At 47.1% G+C, this 25763-nt stretch overlaps 1 protein-coding gene across 5 annotated transcripts; it reads right to left on the reverse strand.

The window, feature by feature from the left end:
- Nucleotides 1–556: 556 nt before the first annotated feature.
- Nucleotides 557–25726, reverse strand: STK36 (serine/threonine kinase 36). 5 transcript variants are annotated; one of them, XM_065930552.1, is made up of 27 exons: nt 25612–25726; nt 24835–25009; nt 23764–23904; nt 23570–23647; nt 22338–22468; nt 21848–22097; nt 20628–20721; nt 20177–20346; nt 19824–20011; nt 19231–19330; nt 17275–17418; nt 12152–12331; nt 11228–11325; nt 10671–10776; nt 9064–9214; nt 8749–8876; nt 7802–7906; nt 7356–7454; nt 7181–7269; nt 6839–6902; nt 6544–6654; nt 5275–5349; nt 4665–4839; nt 4253–4400; nt 3915–4062; nt 2628–3374; nt 557–1208 (listed from the first exon to the last, which is right to left on the reverse strand). In XM_065930552.1, the coding sequence occupies exons 2-27, from the start codon at nt 24916–24918 to the stop codon at nt 1065–1067; spliced, it is 3948 nt and encodes a 1315-aa protein (XP_065786624.1). In that variant the 5' UTR covers nt 24919–25009; nt 25612–25726; the 3' UTR covers nt 557–1064. The 5 variants fall into 5 exon arrangements, with proteins under 5 accessions (XP_065786624.1, XP_065786625.1, XP_065786622.1 ...); XM_065930553.1 differs by lacking the exon at nt 25612–25726 and adding an exon at nt 25473–25517 and having other exon boundaries at nt 24904–25009; XM_065930550.1 differs by lacking the exon at nt 25612–25726 and adding an exon at nt 25473–25517.
- Between the last annotated feature and the right edge of the window lie 37 nt (nt 25727–25763).

Here is a 25763-nt window from a genome sequence, read left to right on the forward strand (position 1 = left end):
CTGTGATAAACCATAATGGAAAAGAATATGAAAAAGAACTGTTGTTCAATTATCTCCAACTCTTTGTGACCCCATGGGCTGCAGCATGCCAAACTTCCTGGTCCTTCACTATCTCCCAGAGTTTGCTTAAACTCGTATCTATTGAGTCAGTGATGCCATCCAACCATCTCATCCTCAGTTGCCCCCTTCTCCCCCTGTCCTCAATCTTTCCCAGCAAAAGAATACATATATACATACATATATAACTGAGTCACTTTGCTATATAGCAGTAATTAATACAACATGGTAATTCAACTATATTTCAATAAAAAAAATAAATGTAGGGACTTCCCTGGTAGTCCAGTGGTTACGAATCTGCCTTCCAATGCAGGGAACATGAATTCAGTCCCTGGTTTGGGGAACTAGGATCCCACATGCATTGGAGCAACTAAGCTGGCTCACTGCAACTACTGAGCCCACACGCCCCACAACTAGAGAAACCTGCTCATCCCAAAAAAAAGATCCTGTGTGCTGCAACCAAGACCCGACACAACCAAATAAATAAATTAAAAATAAATAAGTGTTTAAAATAAATTTAAAAACAAATGAATATGTTGAATTGAAATGAAATAATCTGGATAGGAAGAAATTATGGTGGTCTCTAGAAAACATGTTATTTTTGCCAAAATACAAATACAGACAATGGGCAATGAAAATAAGGTCTAAATAAAAGAACCTGCTGGGAAGATTTCAGGAGCTCCAGAAAGGAAGAAAACCTCTCAGGCAGAAGGTGTCCTGGAAGCATGTCCCTGGGGTTTAAAGGCACACTATTGGAGAAAAGACCCTTTGATGTAGAGAAGAAACACGTCTCCTCTGGCACCAACAATCATGAAGTTTACTGGTTAAAATCATCCTGAATCTGGGGGAAAGGAGGAGTTTTATACATAAATCTCTTCTAGGTTCTCGTTCTCAAATCAGCTAATTGGCGGCTTGTCTGTTTCAGTCTCTTTAGTAGGTGGCTTGTTGAGTAGAAGGAAGGATTGGCAACAGTAGGGCAACGAAGGTTGGACCCCAGGAAGCTGGGGTCATGTACTATGTGTTGGCCTCAGGAGGTGGATGAGTTTCCTGCAGTGTTTGGCAGAGGCAGGTCTGGGACTGCTGTGTGGGAGTAACTGATTCCCCAGAGAGAGCAAGGCTAATTTCTCACTGGCGCCCAGGGATACCAGCACCTGTGGGACAGAGAGAGATGACAAAACACGACATGCAGAGTACTCTCATTTGGCCCAGCAATTCCCACTCTAGAAAAGAAAACAAAAGAATATGAGCTCTCAGGGATTCAAAATAGATTATGTGGGAAAAGACAGACTTTGAAGATAGGAACCATAGGACCAGACTACTTCCATTCTCTTTGGTCACAGACCATAAGACCAAGGCACCAAAGGACCCATGAACTTGTCCCCAGGAAGAGATAATAAATGCAGCAGCCAGAAGGTGAGACTCCCAACCATGGATCTAGGCCAGTGTGAATTACCACCAAAAATCCCATTTATTACTTTCCCACGCAGACTACAGAAAATTCTGTAGTATATATCATCACCATCCTGTTAAAACTTCTCTTCTGCAAGAACTGCCCAAATGCCACCACATGGAGCTATTATAATTTGGGGGTTTGGCTTTATCATGGGCTTCCCTGGTGGCTCAGATAGTAAAGAATCCGCCTACAATGTGGGAGACCTGGGTTCAATCTCTGGGTTGGGAAAATCCCCTGGAGAAGGGCACAGCAACCCACTCCAGTATTCTTGCCTGGATAATCCACATGGACAGAGGAGCCTGGAGGGCGACAGTCCATGGGGTCTCAAAGAGTCGGACACGACTGAGCGACTAAGCACACATAGCATACAACTTTATCACAGGTAAATGTGTGATTTTCAATTGTGCTGTTTATATACTGAAAATTGAGCAAAAAAAAAAAAAAAAAAAACCAACAGAATAAAGCAGTGGTTAAGAGCATGGGCTCTAGGGACAGTCCAGTGGTTAAGAGTTCAAGCTTCTACTTCAGGAGCCACAGGTTCAATCAGGAAGAGAACTAAGATCTGGTATCCCGAATGGCATAACCAAAAAGAACATGGGCTCTGGACTCAGACTCGAGTTGAAAAGCCCAATCCCACATGTTAGCTCTGTGACTGGGATAAGTGATTAAATTCTTTGTGCCTCAGTTTCATTGCCTGCCAAATGAGAAGGATAGCTTAAACCAGATAATAAAGGTAAAATGCCTAGCATGGTACTTTTCATATGGTTAAGCGCTAAAAAAGATTGCATCTTCATGGCCCTCAGAAAAAAACGACTCTATGCCTCAGCACTTCTAGTCTTCCCTCCCCCTCTCCTGCACAGCCTCCAGAAGACAGCAATGCTGCTCCTTGACAGCCCAGGCATTGCCAAGCCAAATGGAGCCCTCTTCAGGCCCCTTCCCATCTCCAGGTGGGAGATACTGGGTGAAAAACTCATGTCCAAGTCATGCCTCCTGAGTTTCCTGCTCCCAGAGAAGGAGGCAGCTTGGGTTTCCAGACGTCCCAATTCCCTAAAAATTATCTCAGAAAAAATGTGAAAACAGCCCTGTCGTGGTGATTCACATGTCCCCTGGGATGTACCTGATGGATGCAGGGCTCCTGTCGGAGGCTGCGGAGAGCAACGAGGGCAGCTTCCTTCACATTTGGCTGGGGGTCTCCACAGGCCATCTCCAGGAGCCGCTGGGGCACTTGGCACTGTAAAAGCTCCTCCCCCAGACCCTCAGGCCCCAGGTTGCCCAGAGCTGATACAGCATTGCGCCGGATACCAGCCTGAGGATCTTCAAGCAACTGGGTCATACCAGGTACTGCGGCTGCCAGGGCAGGTCCCAGGGGACCAGCTTGGTAGGCTGCATTGCCTACAGCAAAGCTGGCTCCACGCCGCACAGCAGGGTCCTTGTCTCCGAGCCCCAGCAGCAGAAGATTGAGCAGTCCTGCCTGGCTCTGCAGGGCCCCACGCAGGGCCATGCTGTGTTGGAGCAAGTGTCCCAGGAGCCCGTAAGTACGGGCCCGCACAGAAGTCTCTGGGTGGCTCAGGAGGCTGCGCAGGGGCCGATAGGATTCATCGGAGCCAGCCAGGAGTTCGTGGATAAAAGACAAATGGCTAGGAGACAGTAACCGGGCAGCGTGGGCCAGGAGAGAGAGAAGGTCAGACGTCAGCAGAGGCTGGTCACCCAGGAGGGCAATGGAGAGGAATGAGATGGTGGTTCTAGGGGAGGCAGCCACTGTGTTCACAAATTGGTTGAGAAAAGCGGGCTCCGAGAGGGCCAGGCGTGTGAGGAGACTGATGGGCAGCTCAACTTGTGTCAGAGGGAGATGGTGACAGCAGACCTGAAGAAGGGGGAGGGGTGCAGGCAAAACAGTTCAGGGAGAGGGAGAATGCACTGCTGAGAAGTTACTAGAAATAGCCCAAAGCCTGGGGGAGAGAGAAGCCAAGTTCTGCAGAGAACACCACAGAGGGTTGGAAGACCTGGGTCACAGCACCGCACGTGAGACAGACACCACCTGGAGCCTGGGAGAACATGTCCTTCCCAAAGCCAGACCGTGGTCTGCAAGGCCTCAGTCTCTCTGCCTTCAGAGACCCACTCACTGCTTAGTGCCAACAATTGCCAGAGAAGTGATTCCTGGCTGAGGAGCAGCGTCTCCAGGGCCTAGACCAGGATGAGAGAATCAAGAGAATGCAGACAAGTGACTGATGGAGAAAGTCATCAGCCCAGTTCCAACCACATGCCTCTGTTCAGGCTTGCATGCTCCTCCACTCCAGTCTCAGATGCTGTATGCCTCCAGGGACCTGGGAGAGCCCTAGAGCTGCCAGGAAGTGAATGTGACACAAGGTTGACCACCTTCCTGCCTGGGTGGCTCCCCTGATACCTGCAGTAGGTGGGCGGTGACTTCTGAGTCTGTGAGGTCAGCCAAGACACCTTCAAGGAGGTCAGCATCCACATCCAGGGCAAAAGGGAAGCAGAGGAGCTGGCAGACAGAGAGCACCACGACGGGGAGAAACTCAGACCCTTGTGGCCTAAAGGAGGGCAGCGTGGAAGGACAGACTCGGTCTGGCTCACCCAGCCTTCCACATTCTCCCCCCAACACTCCTTCCCCAACCTCAGTAATCACATTTCTTGCCTCACAGCTCAGGCTGTCAGCTCTCTCTCTCCTGCCTCCCCCCATCCATCCCACCCATAATAGCAGAGTTGAAATTTTCAACTCACGCCTGACCCAGGTGATGCAGGAAGCTGGGCGAAAGCAGATGCTTCAGGGTGGACATGAGGATACTTCCACGCTGAGACAGGTGACTCAGGCATAACTGGGGCTCCTGGGTAAAGGTGGCCATGGCCAAGCTCAACAGGGCTGCCATGCCTGGAAACACCAACAGTGGAGACCCAGTGGAGCAGGCAAGAGGCCTAGATGCCCCTGCATCCCCATGGTTCTCAGGGCCACCACCTGTTCCCTGATCCCTTCCCCATCTTTGAGCAGCTCCCGCGCAGACTCTGCCATCCCCTCCCAAGGCAGCAGCACTAGTAGCCCTCTCCATGGGCCAACCCAGTTCCAGGCTGTTTCCTCTTGAAGACGGATCAGTACACTGGCCAGACAAAAGGAGCCACGCTGTCGGAAGTGAGATACCTTGGGGTGAGATCAGCGTCCAGTCTGGCTCTGGGCTTTGTGGGCTAGACAGTGACACCTCCTCTTCCTGTGTAGATGCCTCCTCGGGGAGCCTCAGAGCCATGAAGAAGCGGTGCCACAGAACGGTCCACATTTCTGAGCTGGCCACGTCCCTTATTGGATTACCCTTCCCCTGCTAAAGCCAAAATTGAGAAGGGGAGAAGGGGGAGGGCCAAGTCAGGAGTCAAAATGCCTTTTTTTCACTCTTCTTCCTGATCTATGAGGAAGGAGAGTCCCAGAAACAATTCTGTCTGTTTTCCCACCTAGGATTTCCCTGTTGTCTCAGTTTCCTCTCTTATCACAACTTAACCCCCCGACCTCTCAACCCATGTGTATGCTTACTGGAAACCAGGCAATTACAGCTTTCTTTCCACTGAATCCCAAGGGAGGCAGCTGAATGGTTCCCCTTAAAGGGTCTGTACTGGGGTAGATGGGCCCAATCTAAGGCCATCACTGGTAGTCTGAGAGGGGAGGTGACTGTGTGGCTTCTTCCTTCCTCTTGGCCAGTGGCCCCCCAAGGTGCCCAGTTTCTCTCTCCTTAGTTCCTACACATCCTGGGATGCAGCTGTACCTGGGTAAGGAGCTGCAGCAGAAGGATGAGGAGGCCGTCATAGAATCCACAGCCACTAGGTGGAGTCAGCCGGACCTGGTAGAGAGAGGCAGGAAGAGAGCAGATCCCTGAGAGGGGCGAGCTGACCACTCAGACCTGCGCAGCCAACTCCAAGTCAGGCAAAAGGAGTTCTTCTTTGGCCCAGAGTAGTGGGGAGAGTTCTTTTGAACTTAGGAGTCTTGGATGGATGGATGCACAGCGTGCTTAATCGTGTTTGACTCTTTGGGACCCCACAGACTGCAGTCTGCCAGATTCCTCTGTCCATGGAATTTTCCAGGCAAGCATACTGGAGTGGGTTGCCATTTCCTCCTCCAGGGGATCTTCCTGACCTAGGGATCAAACCCACATCTCCTGCAGCTCCTGCAATGGCAGGCAGATTCTTTACCACTCTGTGTCTTGGTTCCTGCCTATTCATTCAATGACTATCTCTGTCCTAAAGACACGCAGTTTGGTAGGGTAACCAGCCACAGAAACAACTACAGTTTAGGAAGACACTTATTGAGCAAGAGGCTCTGAGGTAGGGGCTGTGGAGAGGGAGGTGGGATAGTAGAGATGCTAACTTTGCCCTTAGAGGTAGGAAACGGATGTGATTCAAAGTTTCAAAGGCAGACAAGGAAGGGAGAAGGCACAGCTTATATAAAAGACAGGTCATGAAGGGCCACAGTGAATTTTTGAAATGTGAACTCTTTTGTAGAGGAGGATTACACAGCCCAGGGGTAACAGATGAGCTCTGTATAGCCTGCTAGCAAATGTGGACATTAACCCAGGAACTGTGGGAAGCTGCTGAGGACCTACACAAGCTCCATCCATATAGGCAAGACTAGTGCCTGGTACTCAATACATATTTATGTGTGAAATAATGACTGGCTGAGCAATTGGGCAGGTTTTCCTTTAAGAAAGCTCACTTTGGCATCAGAGAAGAACACTAGAGAGTAGAGATCCTTCAGGAGGCCAGTGCCAGAGCCTGAGGAAGAGAGCAAGAGGGAGGGGAGGAGGGGGAAAGATGACGCCTCTTCCTCCCTCTTCAGAGGTCCTGTGTGTTAACAACAAGTCTAAAGCCCCGACAGTCAGGGCTCAGAGGGACCTATCATCCAAGGGCAGAAGGACAGGACAGGAAAGACTCCTGGATTCCCTCCAGGCTTACTGGAATTTCAGGCTTTTCTCCCTGAACACAGACCTTATCTGACTCAGAGAAAACACATGTCTGCATTCGGCGCTGGTAGGACTCACCTCTGCAGGGGCGGACAGGGCATGTGTGGCTGCAGCGATCCACTCCACAGGTTGGAGGTCAAAAGTCACCCCTTGCTGACCAAGCTGCCCCAATAGACAGGCTGATGCGCTCTGTGGAGAGTCAGATGAGGAGGAGGAATGTCCCAATCTGGATGGTACTCAGGACAGGCGGAGAGGGTGTCTGTCTCCAGAAGAATGCCTCACAAACAGCTGCACATTAGGAAACAACTCTCCTGCTCCCAGAAGGTGGGATGATACGGTGAAAAGGGGAGGAAGATGAAGGCTGAGAACTCACCACAAGAGAGACGACGTGCGAATGTGTAAAGACAGTAGCAATCTCACTGCCTAGCTTCTCCATTCTGGAATAAGGAGATACATCAGGGATGCAGCCATGTGAAAGGAGGCTGCTGAGTGACCTGCCCTCTCCCTTGGATGACGCTCTCCACCAAAGCTGCATGTCCACCTCCAGGGCACAGAGCTGGTGGGAATCTAGGTCTCTTCTCTGCAGAGAAACCTTCACTCTGTCATAGTCCCTCCCAAGGACAGGCTGTATGGTGTCACTCCCCATAATCCATGTCAGGGTGACCTACATGGGTGGAAGGTATCCATGTCAGGGTGACCCTACTTTATGACTCACCCAGAAGGCAGATCTTGGAGACGAAGGACAAGAAGGGAGAGGAGGTAGAGAGTCACTTCAGTAGACTCTTCCCTATCCACTACCTTTACCTATAAAGGAAACCCAAGGCATCAGAGTGTCCTCTGATTGAGATGGTAGGACCCCTAAGAGATGCCCACTTGTGCCACTGGCCTACCTTGCCCTGGGCCAACTTCAACAGTGACTCCAAGGCCAGGGGTTCTTGCCCGAGAAGATGGCATAAGCGCTCACTGACGTGGCAGCAGGAGTAGAGAACCTAAGGAGTGTGGGAAGGAGTTGGTCAGGGAAGCAGGTCCTAGACTGGAAGGCTCAGCTGAAAGCAGACTAGCCTCTCGACAGATCTAGGGGTCAGAGAAATTCAGGCCGCGTCCACCTCTTGCTGAGAGACTGAGATGCAGACACAACTCAGTTCTAGTGAGGACTGGCTGACATCTGGGCCATCTCAGCTGAACTGATTAAAAGCAGAAAGGGGTCCTCCTCTCCGGGGGGCAGTGGCAGGGGTGTCTCTCATCTCTCTTTCTCTCAGTGTCTCTTTCTCTCCCTTTCTCATTCCTGGAAGTAAAAAAGAAATCTGAGGGGCCAAGAGTTCTGGGCAGGCAGTACCTTGAGGAGGGGTAGGCACAAGATGGGATGCTGCAAGGCAGAGATGAGGGATGACCTCAGGTGGTTGCTGTCTTTGGTGAGCTGATCAGCCAGATGCTGAGAGATCTGTGGAGACATACCTGAAGACTCAATCCCGTTCCCTTTATTTCAATTCTATTCCTCTCATATCTCCAACTAATCAGGACTCTTAACCCCTTGGCTTGCCACTCTTTCCCAGATTCACCAGGAACCTCAGACCTCATTCTATCCCCAGTCTTCATGCTCAGTGGAAAAGCAAAAGACAAGGCCAAGCTAAGTCCCACTGCAGGCGGGTACAGAGTTGCTGGCAAAAAGGCAGCAGGAAATCTGAACCCTAAACCCTTGAGCAAGCATCACTGGTGGCTTCAGATCAGCCACCCCACCACATGGACAGTTTGTCATGGAGCTCTTCAATCAGCTGGCCAAGGGCCCTGGGATTCTGGCTATATCATGTTCGACAAGTGGCCCAAACCTAGTGGTTAGCATCTGCTTCTGGAAGTACTGAGTAAAGGCAGGCAGAGAAGCTTACTTTTCTGCTTTTCTGAGACACTGGGGCCAACCTCCCCAACCCTGGCAACAGCGACAACAAGAACAAATAACTGTAGTTCAGGATTTCCCGGGTGATCCAGTGGGTTGAGAATTTGCCTGCCAGTGCAAGGGATATGGGTTTGATCCCTGGCTCAGGAAGATCCCACATGCAGCAGGGCAACTAATCCCATGCAGCACAATCACTGAATCCCCACACTATAGCATGTGTCCTGCAACAAGAGAGGCTACCCTAATGAGAAGCCCACTCGTCGCAACTAGAAAGTAGCCCCCACTCTCTGAAACTACAGAAAGCTTGAATGCAGCAACCAAGACCCAGCGCAGCCATAAATAAATAAATAAAACTTAAAATAAAAATTGAAAAAAAAATTTGTAGCTCAGACCTGCTCCTTGGCTTCCCAGCAGCCTGGCAGCCCCACGGGAGTGGTGCACATGGCTGCCAATGCTGAAGAAATGGCTCCAGGCAGATCCTCACACTGTTCCCGCAGCGGCTGGCTCACCTGGGGGGCGCCTGTGACAAAGGCAAAGAATGCAGGAAGGCATGGGTTGTTTCAGATTCTCTCTTCTTTCTCTCAGTTCATAGTTACTTAATACTCGCTAAATGGCAGACACTATTCTAGGCAACCGGCAGGATAAAGAGCAGGGCTGGTCCTGCTGACAAGTCACTCAAGAGAACCTCCCCTCCCCATTCCCGTTACCTGGGGGGCTATGGAAAGGTAGCTGTGGAACTGTCAAGCCATGAAGGAGCCCGTCCAACACAGCCCGATGTGTAGACAGCAGTCTAGAGTAGAAGGCTTTGGAGATGGTCCAGCTATTCCCGTCCATGGCTTCACACAGAACAGTAAAGCACTAGGAAAGACAGGCAGGGTTCACATTAGCACATCAGAAACCAGACTGGACTCAGGGTAAGGAGCAAGGGTTCCCGGAGAACCTGAGAAAGGAAGAGGAAAATCCAGGGAGACTAGTTGTTGAATTCTAAGTATTCCTCACACAGAAACTGCAGAGTAATTGCCTTCATGTTTGGGAACAGGAATTTTAGGCGTCAATCCTTCTATTTTGATCAGCTGCTCCCTAAATGGTATTTTTCGAAGTAGTATCGTGGACCCTGAGTATAAGAATTCCTGGGGATTCATCGGTCCTTCCCAACCCGGTCTTCAGAATTTATTCCAAACTCCCCATGCAACTCACTGCACAGTGACATATGAGAAGTACTGACCAATAATGTAAGTCACTACTGGCCAAAATTTAGGTTAGACATTAACAGCTTCCTGACCAGAAAGGATACGGGATATTAAGACAGGCTCCCAGACTAGAAGAGATTGAATGGACTGCTAGCTGGAGGTAGGACTGCAGACCACATCTGTGCTCCCAGTTGCCAGTCTGAAACTAATCAGACAATTGTTTCCTTCCTTGCACATGTTCCTCTCTTAACCGCCTCTTCTGAGACCAGTCAGAACTTGGCTATTTTCCGTTTCAATCCTCCCTTCCTGTCCCTCACATGCAGAGTCAAGGAGAGATGACCTATCTAGGTTGCTAGTCTGTAGGACAAACAAGGTTGAGAATACTAGCTGATCTGTAAGTCTGTTCAAGAAGAAATCACTTCTATTTGTGGTTCCCTAATAGGTCACACTGCATACTGCTTCTGCACCTTAGTATACATTACTGTTTCTGCCTAGAATGTCCTCCCTGCTTCCTTTTCTCATCCACCTGGCAAACTTCTGGGCATCCTTAAAATCCTAGCAGAGATTATTTCCTTCTTCAAGATTTCTTCTATGACCCTATGGACTTCCCCAATGATCCACTGGTTAGGACTCCACACTTCCACTATAGGGGGGCCCCAGCTTGATCCGTGGCTAGGGAACTAAGATCCTGCGTGCTGTGTGGTAAAGCCAAAAAAAGATTTTTCCTATGACCCTGCAGGTAGTGTGACTCTTCCTCAGTGGTGCTTCTGTGTTTTATATGAAGTTCTAGTATACTTTTATTTTAATATTTATTTATTTGGCTGTACCATCTTGGTTGCAGCATGTGGGATCTAGTTCCCTGGAGTCTTAGCCACAGGACCACAAGGGAAGTCCTTCTATTGTACTTTTCACACTGTTGTCCTTTATCACATTTATCCTACTAGACTAGCCCTGATCCCTTGAAGATACAGACAACATCTAACTCAGATGGTATACGGCACATAGTTGGCAGGTAACAAACGTTTGTTGTATTACCTGATCTAACCTGATATAGTCATGAGAAAGAGAATGGGAGGAACACGGGGAAAAACAGAGAGAGAAATCTGGAAGGGAGAGCAGATTACCATAAGGCTGTCCCTCCACAAAGCCTGCTCAGAGTCATCTGGTTGGGCCAGCAGTTTCCCCAACAGGTCCAGAAAGAGGCTGGCGGCCTCCTGAAATACCTGTAGGCTGGGAAAAAATGAGTTCTGGTTTCTTCTCATCTCTCTATTAAATGCCCACATGTGGAGAATGAGTCAGTTCATGGCGGGTAGGAAAATCTCTGCAAAGGAACACCTCAGAACGTTCTCCCTCTCTCTTCTCACACATACAGAGTCTCACATACACACCTCCAGGCCTCTTCTCTGCCATTTTCTCTAGCTTATTCCCACCCTGAGCCTTCCATTCAGTGTATGGTGACTAACGCTGACCTTTAGAACCTGAAATTCTGTGGGCAAATTTGGAGGTGACTCAAGGTCCTTAAAAGGACTTGCTGGACTCTGAGAGGTCACTCAGCTGACCCCTAAACCTGTCACAAATCATGGCTTCTCCCTACTCAGCCTCTTCCTAAAGGAGAGAGGAAGAAATGGGGTAAAAACTGAAGCCAAACTGGCCAACAGCGCAAGACTGCCTCTCATCCCACCTGTCACCTGTCTGGCTCCTCTCCAGATTGAAGGTGCAGGCAAAGTAGGCCTGAATCACAGCCACCAGGTCCCGTACGAAGGCCCCATACCAACATTGCTGCCAGGGAAGAGGACAGAGAGTTAGGGCAACTCAGGGGACAGAAACAAAGACCAAGGGAAAAATGGGTCAGAGATCCAGTTAGGTGACCAAACAGAAAGGGACAGAGTGAAGAGAACCTTTAGACAGAGAGAGGAGATCTCAAGGTCACAAGTGGTGGCCAACAGGCTATGAACAGCCCAAAATGTGTCCTGTTTGGTCTGAATAGCATTTTGGAGTGTAGCAGGTTCTATTTTTCAAAATAGCACAAATTCTCTTCCAAATGCCTTAAAAACATTCAAGACTAACACTCATAAGCAGAGTGCGCTTCCAGCCACCCGAGCCTTGGCCCCAGTAAACACTTCTGCATCCCAGCCTCTCGGTTCAGCTGCAGCGGGACACAGCATGGGCAGATGGATGTTGAGACTCAACCTGAGCTCTCCCTCGGATCGTCTCCATGACCATTTACAGGGTAGTGCCCATGGGTGAGTTAAGCTCTGAATATTGAGAAATTACACAGAAAAGTCTGGAAATCCAGCTTCTCTTAGAAAACTGGAGGATGTGGCACCATGAGCCCATTTTCCCACCGAGCAACAGTGAGCTGGATGGGCCTGGGCACGGGACCTCAATTCCTCACATTCCTGCTATTCAAACAGTTATACACGGTCTACTCCCCTGATGACATTATCTGCCTGGCCTCGGAAGGCAAGAGAATTTGCAACTCGTAATCTACTAAGTAGATAGGAAGAAGAGAAAGAAAGGGCATAGGGGCCGATAGAGATGGCAGTTGGAAGAAAAGAAATGCAAAGAGAAGAAATGCCGGTCAGTCCTGAGAGGCGGCACTTACCTGCTGGATACTGTTGCTCTCCTGGCTGTGTCTGAGGAGGCTGAGCAGCAGCCCGGGAAGCCCGGCCTCACGGCAGAAGGAATACAAAGGAATAGAGTCACTGCAGCTGGAGAGGAGACCGCTCAGGACCCGGAGTGCAGGAAGGATGCGGGGAGCACCCTCCAGGACGCCTTTTAGGATCTGGGTGACACGAGGGAAAGAGACAGTAATCTGTGTCTTGAGAGATAAAAGAGAGTCACAGCAACCAAGTGTCCCCAAGACGCTGACAAAGAAGATCCAGTGTTCTTACTCCTTTTTTTTGGAAATCTAAAACCCAGAGAAGGAGAAGAGAGAAACAGGGAAAGTGCACTAGGAAAGGGGACTACAGGTGGCCAGGGCCCCTGACGTAGAGGGGACTAAGGGGGAGCGGGGTCCCCCCTCAGTCAGGGATGGACCTAGTGGCCATTTCTATCTACTCCCTTCCTTCTCCAGCCCTTCACCTTAAAATAAAATGAAATGAAACCACACACATTTCTGAAAATTAAAAACAATGGGCACAAAACAGTGCTGTTCAACTCCACATAGACAAAACAGTATTATTCAGCTCTACCTCCGGGGTTAACAAACTGTGACCTGCAGGCCAGATCCAGCCCACTACTTATTTTCATACAGCTCATAAGCTAAGGACAGTACTATATTTAAATGGTTATTTTTTAAAAGGTTATTTTTCAAAAGAAGACTAACATTTACATCAAGTACTTTACAATATGCCACTCATCGTTCTAAATCTGCTCACTTATTTACTCAATCTTTACAATAACCTTAGTTGCTGCTGCTGCTGCTGCTAAGTTGCTTCAGTCGTGTCCGACTCTGCGTTACTGTAAATACAACTACCAACTTTATGAATAAGGAGACTGAAGCTTCCAGACAGGTTAAGTAAACAGTCAATAATCACACACAGGGGGCTTCCCTGGTGGCTCAGTGGTAAATAAATCCTCCTACCAATGCAGGAGACATGGGTTCGATCCCTGGTCCAGGAAGATCCCACCTCCCAGGAGGAGCAACTGTGTCCATGTGCCACAACTACTGAGCCCTTCCTCTAGAGCCCAGGAGCCGCAAGTACTGAAGCCCATGCACCCTACAGCCTGTGCTCCACAACAAGAGAAGCCACCTCAATGAGAAACCCTCGTACTGCCACCAAGAGTAGTACCCACTCACCACAACTAGAGAAAGCCTGGCAGAGACCCGGCACAGCCATAAATAAACACACACAGTAGTTCAGCTGGAATTCCAACTCAGAAAGTCTTACCCTGGAGGCAGAATTGTTAACCTCCTTTCCCACTGAAAAATTATCTGACACAAGGAGGACATGCAGGGGCCAAACGAGAGATGCAGGGTGCCAAGACAATGCAATGGTAAGAGGAGAGTCTTTTCAACCAGTGGTGCTGGGGTGATTATATATCCACATGCAAAAAGATGAATTTAGATCCCTACCTCAAAATATATATAAGAATCAACTCAAAATGAGTCAGAGACATAAATGTCAGAGCTAAAATTCTGGAAAGTTTAAAAAAAAATAGGAGAAAATCTTTAAGACTTTGGGTTTAAAAAAAGAATTCTTAATATAATATCAGAAGCAAAATCCACAAAGGGAAAAAATGGTAACTGGACTTCAAAATCCAAAACCTTTGTGCTTCAAAAGACATAAGAATAAAAGGACAGATTAAGACTGGGAGAAAAAATTTGCAAATTGCACATCCGATAAAGGTCTTGTATCCAGAATATATAAAGAACTCTTGCAACTCAATAAGAACTCAACTTTAAAATAAGCAAAGGAAATAATTAGATATTTCACCAAAGAAAATATACAAATGTCTGGTAAGCAAATGAAAAGATGCTCACATTAGTCATTAGCAGAATGCAAATTAAAATAGCAATGAGATACTATTTTACACTCACTAGGATGACTACACTCAAAAAGACAGATAATAATACATGTTGACTGACTTTAATTTTTTGGGTTCCAAAATCACTGCAGATGGTGACTGTAGCCATGAAATTAAAAGACACTGACTCCTTGGAAGGAAAGTTATGACCAACCAAGAGAGCATATTAAAAAGCAAAGATATTACTTTGTCAACAAAGGTCCGTCTAGTCAAGGCTATGGTTTTTCCAGTAGTCGTGTATGGATGTGAGAGTTGGACCATAAGGAAAGCTGAGTGCCGAAGAATTGATGCTTTTGAACTGTGGTGTTGGAGAAGACTTGAGAGTCCCTTGGACTGCAAGGAGATCGAACCAGTCCATCCTAAAGGAAATCAGTCCTGGGTGTTCATTGGAAGGACTGATTTAGAAGCTGAAACTCCAATATTTTGGCCACCTGATGTGAAAAGCTGACTCATTTGTAAAGATTGAAGTTGGGAGGGATAGGATATTGGGAAAGATTGAAGGCAGGAGGAGAAGGAACGACAGAGGATGAGATGGTTAGATGGCATCACCAACTCAATGGACATGAGTTTGGGTAAACTCCGGGATTTGGTGATGGACAGGGAGGCCTGGCATGCCGCGGTTCATGGGGTCGCAAAGAGTCAGACACGACTGAGCGACTGAACTGAGCTGAATACATGTTGGCAAAGATGTAGAGAAATGAATACCCTCATACATTGCTGGGAATGCAAAACGGTATAGCCACTTTGGAAAACAGTTTAGCAGTTTCTTAAACATAAATTTACTATCTGACTTAGTAATTCCACTCCTGTGCACAGGCCCAAGAGAAATGAAAAAATCATTTCATTTCAAAACTAAACGTTCAGTTGTTCTGTCATGTCCAACTCTTTGCAATCCCATGGACTGCAGCACACCAGACTTCCCTGTCCATCACCAACTCCCAGATCTTACTCAAACTCATGACCAATGAGTCAATTATGTCATCCAACCATCTCATCCTCTGTCGTCCCCTTCTCCTCCTGCCCTCAATCTTTCCCAGCATCAGGGTCTTTTCAAATGAGTCAGGTCTTCGCATCAGGTGGCCAAAGTATAGGAGTTTCAGCTTCAGCATCAGTCCTTCCAATGAATATTCAGGACTGATTTCCTTTAGGATTGACTGGTTTGATCTTCTTGCTGTCCAAGAGACTCTCAAGAGTATTCTCTAACACCACAGTTCAAAAGCATCAGTTCTTTGGCACTCAGCTTTCCTTATGGTCCAACTCTCGCATCCATACATAACGACTGGAAAAAACATAGCTTTGACTAGAAGGACCTTTGTTGGCAAAGTAATGTCTCTGCTTTTTAATATGCTATCTAGGTTTGTCACAGCTTTTTTCCAAGGAGCAAGAGTCTTTTAATTTCATGGCTGCAGTCACCATCTACAGTGATTTTGGAGCCCAAGAAAATTAAGTCTGTCACTGTTTCCATTGTTTCCCCCTCCACATGCCATGAAGTGATGGGACCACATGCCATGATCTTAGTTTTCTGAATGTTGAGTTTTAAGTCAACTTTTTTCACTCTCCTCTTTCACTTTCATCAAGAGGCTCTTCAGTTCCTCTTTGTTTTCTGCCATAAGGGTGGTGTCATCTGCATATCTGAGATTATTGATATTTCTTCCGGCAATCTTGATTCCAGCTTGTGCTTCATCCAGCCTGCCATTTCGCATGATTTACTCTGCACAGAAGTTAAATAAACAGGGTAACAACATACAGCCTTGATGTACTCCTTTCCTAGTTTGGAACCAGTTCATTGTTACACATCCAGGACTAATTATTGCTTTTTGGCCTGCATACAGATTTCTCAGGAGGCAGGTAAGGTGGTCTGGTATTCCCATCTCTTGAAGAATTTTCCACAGTTTGTTGTGATCCACACAGTCAAAAGCTTTGGCATAGTCAATAAAGCAGAAGTAGATGTTTTTCTGGAACTCTCTTACTTTTTCTATGATCCAGTGGATGTTGGCAATTTGATCTCTGGTTCCTTTGCCTTTTCTAAATTCAGTTTGAATATCTGTAAGTTCTCGGTTCACATACTGCTGAAACCTGGCTTGGAGAATTTTGAGCATTACTTTGCTAGCCTGTGAGATGAGTACAACTGTGCAGTAGTTTGAATACTGCCTTTCTTTGGGATTGGAATGAAAACTGACCTTTTCCAGAAATGAAACAGAAAATATATGTTCACACAAAGATTTCCTCATGGATGTTCAAAGTAGCATTGTTTATAAAAGCCAAAAAGTGGAAACAACCCAAATTTCCATCAATTTGTGGAACAAATAAACAAAAACATGATATATACATACAATAGAATACTAATTAGCAACAAAAAGGAACTAAGTACTGATACAGGCTACAACATGAATGAAACTTCAAAAAACATTATGCTAAGAGAAAGGAGCCAAATACTATCTATTGTATGAACACGTTTATGTCAGAAAAGACAAATCTATGAGACAGAAAGCAATCTCCTTATAAGTGCTATGAGTAGGAATGATGATTAACTGTAAATAGCTAGGGATTACCTTTTGGGGGTGATGAAAATATTCTAAAACTGAATTATGGTGATCATTAGTATAGTTGTATTAGAAAGTATAATAAATTGTTACATCTATATTTTTAATTATGTCAAAAATTTTGTAGAAATGTGTTTTCTCTCACTAGAGAAGTAGCTATGGGGCTACCCTGGCAGTTCAGTGGTTAAGACTTTACCTTCCAGTGTAGGGAGTGTGAGTTCAATCCCCGGTCAGGGAACTAAGCTCCCACATGCCTCTGGCCAAAACACCAGAACATAAAACAACAGAAGCAATACTGTAACAAATTCAATAAAGACTTTAAAAATGGTCCACATCAAAAAAATCTTTAAAAAAGAAGAAGTAGTTAAATGATATCCTCCCTTTTTTTCCCTCTTGGCAGTCAATGCCTAAAAAGTTTACAGCTGAAAGCTTGCTTATTCTTGTTCTGAAGAATCCTTTTTCCCTTTAGAAAGAGAAACCCAAGGTCTGCTCTTTCTGTATACTAGAAGAAATTACCGAACCTACCTGAATTAAACAGACAGTAGTGAAAGAAAATTGGAAAGGGAATTTCTCCTTATGCTGATTAATGTTTTTTAACACCTCATCTGTGAAAACAGTCTCCAGTCCCACCCATGGGTATCCTTCTGCCGGTTACCTGCTCTCCAGTCTCATGCAGCTGACTCTGGATGCGCTGGCAGAAGTCAGGATTGCACAGCAGGGTGAGAGGGGCCTTCAGCTGGACGGGCACAGGCTCGGTAGTCTCTAGCAGGTGTTGCCACTCATTATCACTGTCTTGCTCCTGAGGCAGCAGGGAGAGAAAGAGGTCAAGAGGAGTGTGTCAGGTTCGAGGCAATAGCTCCCACCCTGGGGAATCATGAAAGTAAAGTGAAAGTGTTAGTTGCTCAGTCATGTTGGACTCTTTGTGACCACAGGAACTGTAGCCCCCCAGGCTCCTCTGTCCATGGGATTCTCCAGGCAAGAACACTGGCGTGGGTTCCCATTCCCTTCTCCAGAGGATCTTCCTGAACCAGGGATCGAACCCAGGTCTCCCACATTGCAGGCAGATTCTTTACTCGGGAAGCCCAGGGAATCATGAAGTAACTGCAAAAAGTCAGTGACTCCTTTGGCACAGTTGTATTTTTTTCAGCCATCAGTTTAAAAAGACACAGTTGGCAGTATGTGAGAGGTCTTGAAAAGTCTCTTGAAGAACACTAGCATGTGTACATAAAGAGATATCTAGGAAAATGTCCACTGCATGGTTTATAATAACAACATCATAAAGCTAGTCAGTAAGGGAACAATAAATCATGGCACATCCATGGCACACTAAGAAGTTATTAAAAACACTAGGATTTCCCTGGTGGTCCAGTGGTTAAGAATCTGCCAGCCAGAGCAGGGGACACAGGTTGGATCCCACATGCCGTGCAGCAACTAAGCCTACATGCCACAACTACTGAAGCCTATGTGCCCTAGATCCTGTGTACCACAAGAGAAGCCACCACGCTATGAGAAGACTGCTCACTGCAACTAGAGAGTAGCCCTCTCTTGCCACAACTAGAGAAAGCCTGCATGCAGCAACAAAGACCCAGCACAGCCAAAAATAAGCAAAGCAAATCTTAAAAAAAAAAAAAAAAAAAAGATTGTACTGACAGTGCATCACTCATGTACCATTTCTACCAAAAATGCATGACTCGATCTAACCATGTGGAAGTAGCAATCTGAGGAACATTCTACAAAATAACTGACCTGGGCACCTAAAAACTGTCAATCATGAAAAACAAAGAAAAAGTAGGAACTATTTCACATTAAAGGAGACTAATGAAGTATAACAACTAAATGCAATGAATGACACTGGACTGGATTGTGGATCAGGGGGAAAATGTGTTTTTGCTATAAACATTACTGGAGCAACTGGGAAAATCAAAATACAGATTGTAGATTAAGGAACAAAATCATATCAATGTCAGATTTCTGACTTCTATAAATTGTACTGAGGTAGTGCAAGTACATCACCTAGCTTTTAGCAAATATGCACTAAAGTCTTTGGCAATGAAGGGGCATATCTGCAACTCACTCTAAAATGAATTTCAACAACTGGTGAATCTGAGTAAAAGGGTATATAGGAATTCTTGGTGCTATTTTCACAGTTATTCTTTAAATTTGAAACCTTTCCAAAATAAAAAGTTAAAACCCTAGAAAAACAAAAGATTGAAGTAGATGCAGAAAAATCTTTACAACAGATCATATGGTAAGAGATACATGAGGCAAAACAATACCTACAGTCTGGACTCAGTAATGTAAAAACAGCCAAACTATATATTCTATGTGGCTACATACATATGTATAAACGCACAGAAAGTCTGGAAGGAAACAGATACCTCGGGACTGAGATAAGGCTCAAAAGGGGACTTTCCTTTTTACTTATGTACTCCAATTTTTTATAATTAAATGTTCACACACTATGCAATTAAAATCTATGAATAAGAAGGAAGCAGTTTTTAACACAAGGGGACTCATCCTTAGATAGTTGGGAATTACTGTTCCAGAAAACCGCTACTAAGACATAACATCCATGGCAGGGACAAAGCCAAGAGGAGCCTCTAGGGCTCACCTCATTTTCCAGATCCACTGCATCAAGGCTCTGCTGGCCCATCACCTCTGGCCTCAGCTCTGGGAACGCTCGTTCACAGTCCTGGGTGATCCAGTTTTCCCTGCCAGAGGAAGCAGGGAGTAGGATGAGTACCAGACCTGTGAGGTTTAGGGTTAACTTGTCCTTCCCTCTAGGTCCAGCGTAGGAATGGAAAGCCATAGAGGACTGGCAAGAGGAGACCTTCTAGGATCTGGCCAGGACAGCATATGTTCACTACACACATATCTTTGACTGCCCTCCCACTGTGAATCTTATTTTCAAATCTACCTTGGTGGTTTTCCCCTGGAGCTCTCAACTCAAATAATCTTTCCGTGTGTCTGGAGTTTTCAGTTAATGTACAACCGAGACATAGAGAAAGGAAACTTCCCATGCTTCCTGATAAAATCAGGAAAGCATCTGGAATCAGAATTCAAAAACCCAAAACTTAGACTCCCAGGGCCCTGTCCACATTTAGGCAGTGATGAGTGACAGGAACCATGCTGCATTTGCTTTGACTGGAGCCAAAGCTCTGCAAGTCACATCATCCTACAGATCCTGGGCTCTACCCTCCTCACCGAGGTGCAGGGGGTGCCTCTCCAGCACCCCACTCAGCCCAGCTGCTCTTCATTTCTGAGGCTACAACCCCAGTTAAGAGGCCTGGTTCCTGAGGAGTGTCCTTGAGTTTGGGCAGAGGGGTTGTGCCAGGAGCCACCTTGCTGGTCCTATCCTCTTGCTCAAGGGGAGGTCCTGTGTTCTGGTGTTTCTGCAGGAAATGGGCAGGAGACACTGAGTCAGAACTATCTGGTTGCCATAAGACACTATGAATTCCATTTGAAGCCCATTCCCAACCCTAGAAAGTCACCCTCCTACTCTAGTTTCTCCAGTCACTAGTCTGGCTAGGTCACACATACCCCTCTGCCCCACTCACCTTCTGCTTGGCCTCCTCAGCCATACGTTTACAAGCTTGCCGCAATAAGTGAGATCGATTGTCCTTGGGGGCCAGTCGATGAGCCTGTTGGTCCTTTAGGACCTGAAGTTCTGGGGGTAAGCGACTGGTGAATGGGGTACCAAAATCTGGGCCTGCTGGCTCGGTTAGTACTACAGAAAGAGAAGAGGGAACACATAATCATACTGGAGCTGTGCCACTGTTTCCACTTGGCCAGAGACAATGGCAGCATCTTCAGGCTTCTGTGCAAAGAGGCCCTTTTGATAAAGACACAAAGAGGGAAGGGGGTTGCAAGGGAAGTGCAAGGGTCATGCAAAAGGCTAAACAGAAAATTCAAGCTGAAGGGGTAAAGAATATACGTTGGATCCAGATGTTGGGGCCAGGGGTTATATTGGGTAGAAGTGCAAGAGCCCTGGGAACCCTAAGGACTCACTGGTGACGCGACCAGCAATAAAGGGGTGATGTAAGAGGTCTGGCCAGGACAGACGCTGCCGGGGGTCCTTGGTGAGGAGTCCCTGAAGAAAGTTCTGTGGAAAGAAAGGATACCCCATCAGTCTGCACTTCTCCATAGGCTCTCAAACTCATCAGAACTGGTCAACCAAGACTTTAAAAAACGTATTTTATTTATTTGGCTGTGTTGGGTCTTAGTTGCAACATTTGGGAGCTTTTGTTGTGGAGCACAGACTCTCTAGCTATGGCACATGGGCTTAGTTGCTCCATGGCATGTGGGATCTTGGTCCCCCGACCAAGGATCCAACCTATGTCCCCTACATCGCAAAGCAGATTCTTTTTTTTTCTTGCAAAGCAGATTCTTAACCAATGGACCATCAGGGAAGTGCCCAGAGTGCATTCTTACAGCACATGTCTTAAAAGCTGAGCACACACACATTTATTTATCGCATGCTCGCCATGCAGGGATCAAACCCATGCCCCCTACAGTGGAAGGCCGAGTCTTAACCACTGGGCCACCAAAGAAGTCCCTCCTTTGTTCAGATTCTTTTTGGTCATTCTTTGGGCCTCCTTAACTAAACAGGTTTGGGAGAAACTTGTCTCTTTTCATCTTAGCTAAAATAAAGGAAAGTTATAATGAAATTTTACTCTAGGAGAAGGCTGCATTTAGACTTTATTGAAGGCCCAAATCAGACCCTTGAAATAAAAAGGGTCAACTCTTTTTCCTCCCTCCCTGGCCTACTGAGATTTAACTGCAATGAACAGGCACCATCTCTATACTCTGCTCCTAATCAGTGAGCTAGTTCCACTAGCTCTGGCCATTTGAATATCTAAAGATTGTTCCTTTCAGGAAGAGGACTGACGGCTATGTTGGCAAATCTATAAATCATTCAGACATTGCATCTGATAGGAAATTAGGAGAATAGAGAGTGTGTAAAGGGACCAGTAACTGTTTCTGAGATTTTGAAATTTCTTCTTCCTTTTGATATAGGACCACTTGGCAGACTCTCAGGACTGGCAGACCTTAGGTCACCCTCCCAGAATAAGCCCCTGCAGTACAAAAGCAAGGCAGCTTGCCCCAGCTCCTGCATTAATTCAGTAACTGTGAAGTGCAACCCCAGCTATGGAAAAAAAAAACTGTGGAAAAGGGAATAGGACAGAGACAGATTTCTGATGCAAAAGCAATCTGTCAGTATCCATTACCTTGAAGCAGGGACTAATGGTGGGAGGCCAGCGCACAGGGTCCTTGAGAATAAGGCTGACCAGCTGAAAGATGCTCGTGGTATAGAAGGGTGGGGTGCCTACTGCCAGCTCATACAATATACAGCCCACCGACCAGAGGTCCGCAGTGTGGTCGTAAGGTCTTTCCTCCACCAGCTCTGGGGACATGTAGAGGGGTGTGCCTTTGATGGATGTCAGCACCATCGTGTTAGTGCTCATAGCCCGGGCAAACCTGCAAGGAGATGATGGAATGAACATGGAGAGAAGATATTCAGTCAAAACTAGAGCTGCTCACTGCTAACTATTACTGTGTGAGATCGCCCCAACCTGAACAGAGAGAACGCCTTCTAAAAGACCCAGCGGGAATCCCATTCTCCAGCTCAGGTTCTAAAAGGAGGCCCAGGGAAGTCCAGCATACAGTACAAGCCTCCCTGCAAAACCGGAAGTGGCGACACAAGGTCAGGCTCCTCACCCAAAGTCACAGAGCTTGATACCACCACCCTTGGCAAGGAGGATGTTCTGAGGCTTCATGTCGCGGTGGAGGATGCGGTGGGAGTGCAGGTAGTACAGGGCTGACACCAACTGGGCGGCAATGGCCTGAACCTGCAGGTCAAACAGGCAGGTGGGAGGAGGGACGGGGAGGCCAAGGGAGCCCCAGGACTCCACCCTGAGAGGACTGGAGGCATGACCGCCTCGTCCCTGCCTTGCTGCCAGGGCATCACACGATATCTTTCTCAGCTCTTGTCTTTCATTTGTTTATTCATTTGTTTGAGGAAAATACATTGAGTCTCACTGACCAGCTGCATGACCACAGGCAAATTATCTTGTGCCTCACAGATTCATCTTCTATTGATAAGGTGACAATAATGATATTACTTGTCTCATAGGATCATTGTGAGGATTTAAATGAGTTCAAGCATGTAAAGTGATAGAACACTCAGAATGGTGCCTGGCACTTAGTAAGCATTCATATATATTAACTGTTATTACATAAGACGAAGTCCCTGTCCCAAGAGAAGTAGCCAGACAAACAACAAGACGGATAAAATAAACAAGGTGATGACTTACAAATAACGATGGTTGTTTGGAAGGAAGCAGAATGCTGTGACAGGAAGTCCTGATGGGGGCCTACTTGCCAGAGTACACAGAAATCCCTGGAATGAATATGGCTGGAGAATGTGTTCAACCTACTGCTAACCACTGTGTCTTGGTGGTGAATCCTGCCTTAACCACAACTCTTATCCCTTCCTACCTCTCTGGTACCACCACATCTGGACTTCTTTCCTAAAGGTGCCTAACAACAGGAATAATATTAGCTCCCTAAAATAATAGCTAACTATTGAATTAGTGTTTGTCAGGTGCTTTTTCAAACACATTACATGAATCAACTCATTAATCTTCCCATTAATGCCTTATGAGGTAGACTTTATTATTATTTCCATTTTAAAATGAGGAAACTGAATAAAGAGAGGTTAAACTAATTTGCCCAAGAAGACCCAGCTAGAAAGTATCTGACCTAATCTCTGTATTCAGAGAACTTGGGTTCCGGTTTTCACATACTTTACTGTCATACCACATTACCTCCATATACACATAGACTCTTATATTTTACTCAGGAGTTTTCAGAATAGAGACTCTCAGCTCTCCCTACAGTCCTTAAGCTGAGGAGAGGTCAGGGGCAGGAGAAGTTTCAGCTGGGAATACCTGGTCTTCTGGAAGTTTTCCATCATCTTCGAGGATCTGAAAGAGCTCTCCTTCAGCATAGTCTGTCACCACCACCACCTGCAGGGAATAGGCAGTGCTGCTGATGGCTCCAAATGTATGCATTTTGAGGCTGGGAAATTCCTGGGACCCCTGCTCTTGGGGAGAAGTGACCCCCCGCCCAAACCAAAGCATACCTCTTTGTCAGTCTCAAAGCTATCAAGCATATGCACAATGTTGGGGTGCCGCAAACCCCGCATGATTTCAATCTCCCGTTGCAGATTCCTCAGCTCCTTCTCTGAGCGTCCCAATTTTGGAATGAACTTGAGGGCCACCACCTGTCAGTGGTAAGGTCAAGAGTCAAGGCCTAATCGCGCTATTGAAACATTAGCCTCAGGGCTCCAAAGCTGACTTTAGATTGTCTGAGAGCAAATCCCACTGTACTTTGCTAGTCTCCCACTCCACTTTACCAATGGTACCCTCCATGGGTACCCTCCAACTGACCTTACCCCAGCTTCCCCTGCCTCTTGCCCTAGGAGGATACCACCTTTACCAGTTAGATTCTTTTGGTGGATTCTGGGAGAGGTGTTCTGATCTGGATAAAGAACTCAAGGTTTAAGGGATTTAGGAGAAAGGGAAGGAAGGAAAAATGAAGAGGGTAGACTAGAGCTCAAGTGGTTTATACCTTCCTGTATGGTAAATGGAAGTGTTAGTTGCTCAGTCGTGTCTGACTCTTTGAGACCCCGTGGACTGTGGCCCACCAGGCTCCTCTGTCCATGGGATTTCCCAGGCAGGAATATTGGAGTGGGTTGCCTTTCCCTTCTCCAGATCTTCTCAAACCAGGGATCGAAACTGGGTCCCCGCACTGCAGACATATTCTTTACAGTCTGAGCCACCCAGGAAGCCCCCGACACTACTACTACTCATAACAATAATTTGTTGTTTGCTAGGTACCAGACACTGTGTCAAGTGATTCAGTGTGACATCACACTTAATCCTCAAACCCCATCATTCAGACACTGTTCTTAATTTCATTCTATAAATGAGAAAACTGAGACATAGAAAGGTTGAGTAAGTTGTCTATAGTTTTAAGACTAGAAAGTGGTGGAGCTATGACCTGAACCCAAGTAAGGCAATTTCACAGCTCATATTCCATAAATATGAAGGAGTCAGTGTCTTAGGAATACAGGTCACTGCTCTGGTCCCATACTCCACTGGGGTTCAGAGTGTGGAATCCCACCCAAGAGATGTCCCCCCTTGTTCACCACCTGAGCACTGTATTTTCTTCGACCCTTGTACACCCTCCCAAAAGATCCTTCTCCAATCATCTCCAATACGTGGTACTTTTCCATGACAGAGATTTCAGGATCCCTCAGAAGGAAGGAAGTAGAGATGGTGACGAAGGGCTACAGCTCCAGGGACAGTTCCACACATCTGGGAGGCCTGGCTCGGGCACGGAAGAAAGGGGAACGTTAGCCGCCTTGCCTTTTCTTTTTTTTTATCATAACAATCCAGGTCTCATAAACAAGGTACGGTGCAGTGGATGAAAAGATGATATCTTGGAGCAGACCGCCTCCTGTAGTTCTCCTTCCTTTTCTCCTGCTGCCCCCCAACTGAACCTCGTTCCCACCCAACCCCGAGACCCATACCCCGTCCACCCAGCCCAACCCACCCGACCCTAGGCCCCTTCACACGGCCTCTCCCCTCGGCCCCGCCCTCTCCACTCAGCCTCACCGCCCCCCGACCCCGCCCCCTCCGCCCAGCCTCGCTCCCGCCGACCCCGCCCCTCTCCGTCCAGCCTCGCCCACCGACCCCGCCCCTTCCAGCCACCCCAAAGTTCCTGCCACTGCCACCCTCCTCAGCACCCTCACCCCGCGCGCTCAGCGGACAGGAGCCCCTCTCTTACCCGCAGCCTAGGAGCTTCAAGCTCCTCAGGCCGAGGGACGCCGGCCCTGGCCTTCAGCCCCGCCCCTTCTAGCTGCCTTCGTACTTTGCCTGAGTTAGCGTTCTTCTCCACCCCCCACTGCCGGTCTCTTTAGACTCACATTGTTACCAGTTTTACTCGGTAGAACTGGTCAGAGGTTCGGAGAACAGAGAGGTTCAGGGGTGTGGGCGAGACAGTGGGCCGCCCATAGGCGCTTCCTAAGGGCACTTCCGAACCGTCCCTTGGCCATCAGGACCATCTAAGGACCCGGAG

This window comes from Muntiacus reevesi, chromosome 3, assembly GCF_963930625.1.
Source record: "Muntiacus reevesi chromosome 3, mMunRee1.1, whole genome shotgun sequence".
NCBI lineage: Eukaryota > Metazoa > Chordata > Mammalia > Artiodactyla > Cervidae > Muntiacus > Muntiacus reevesi.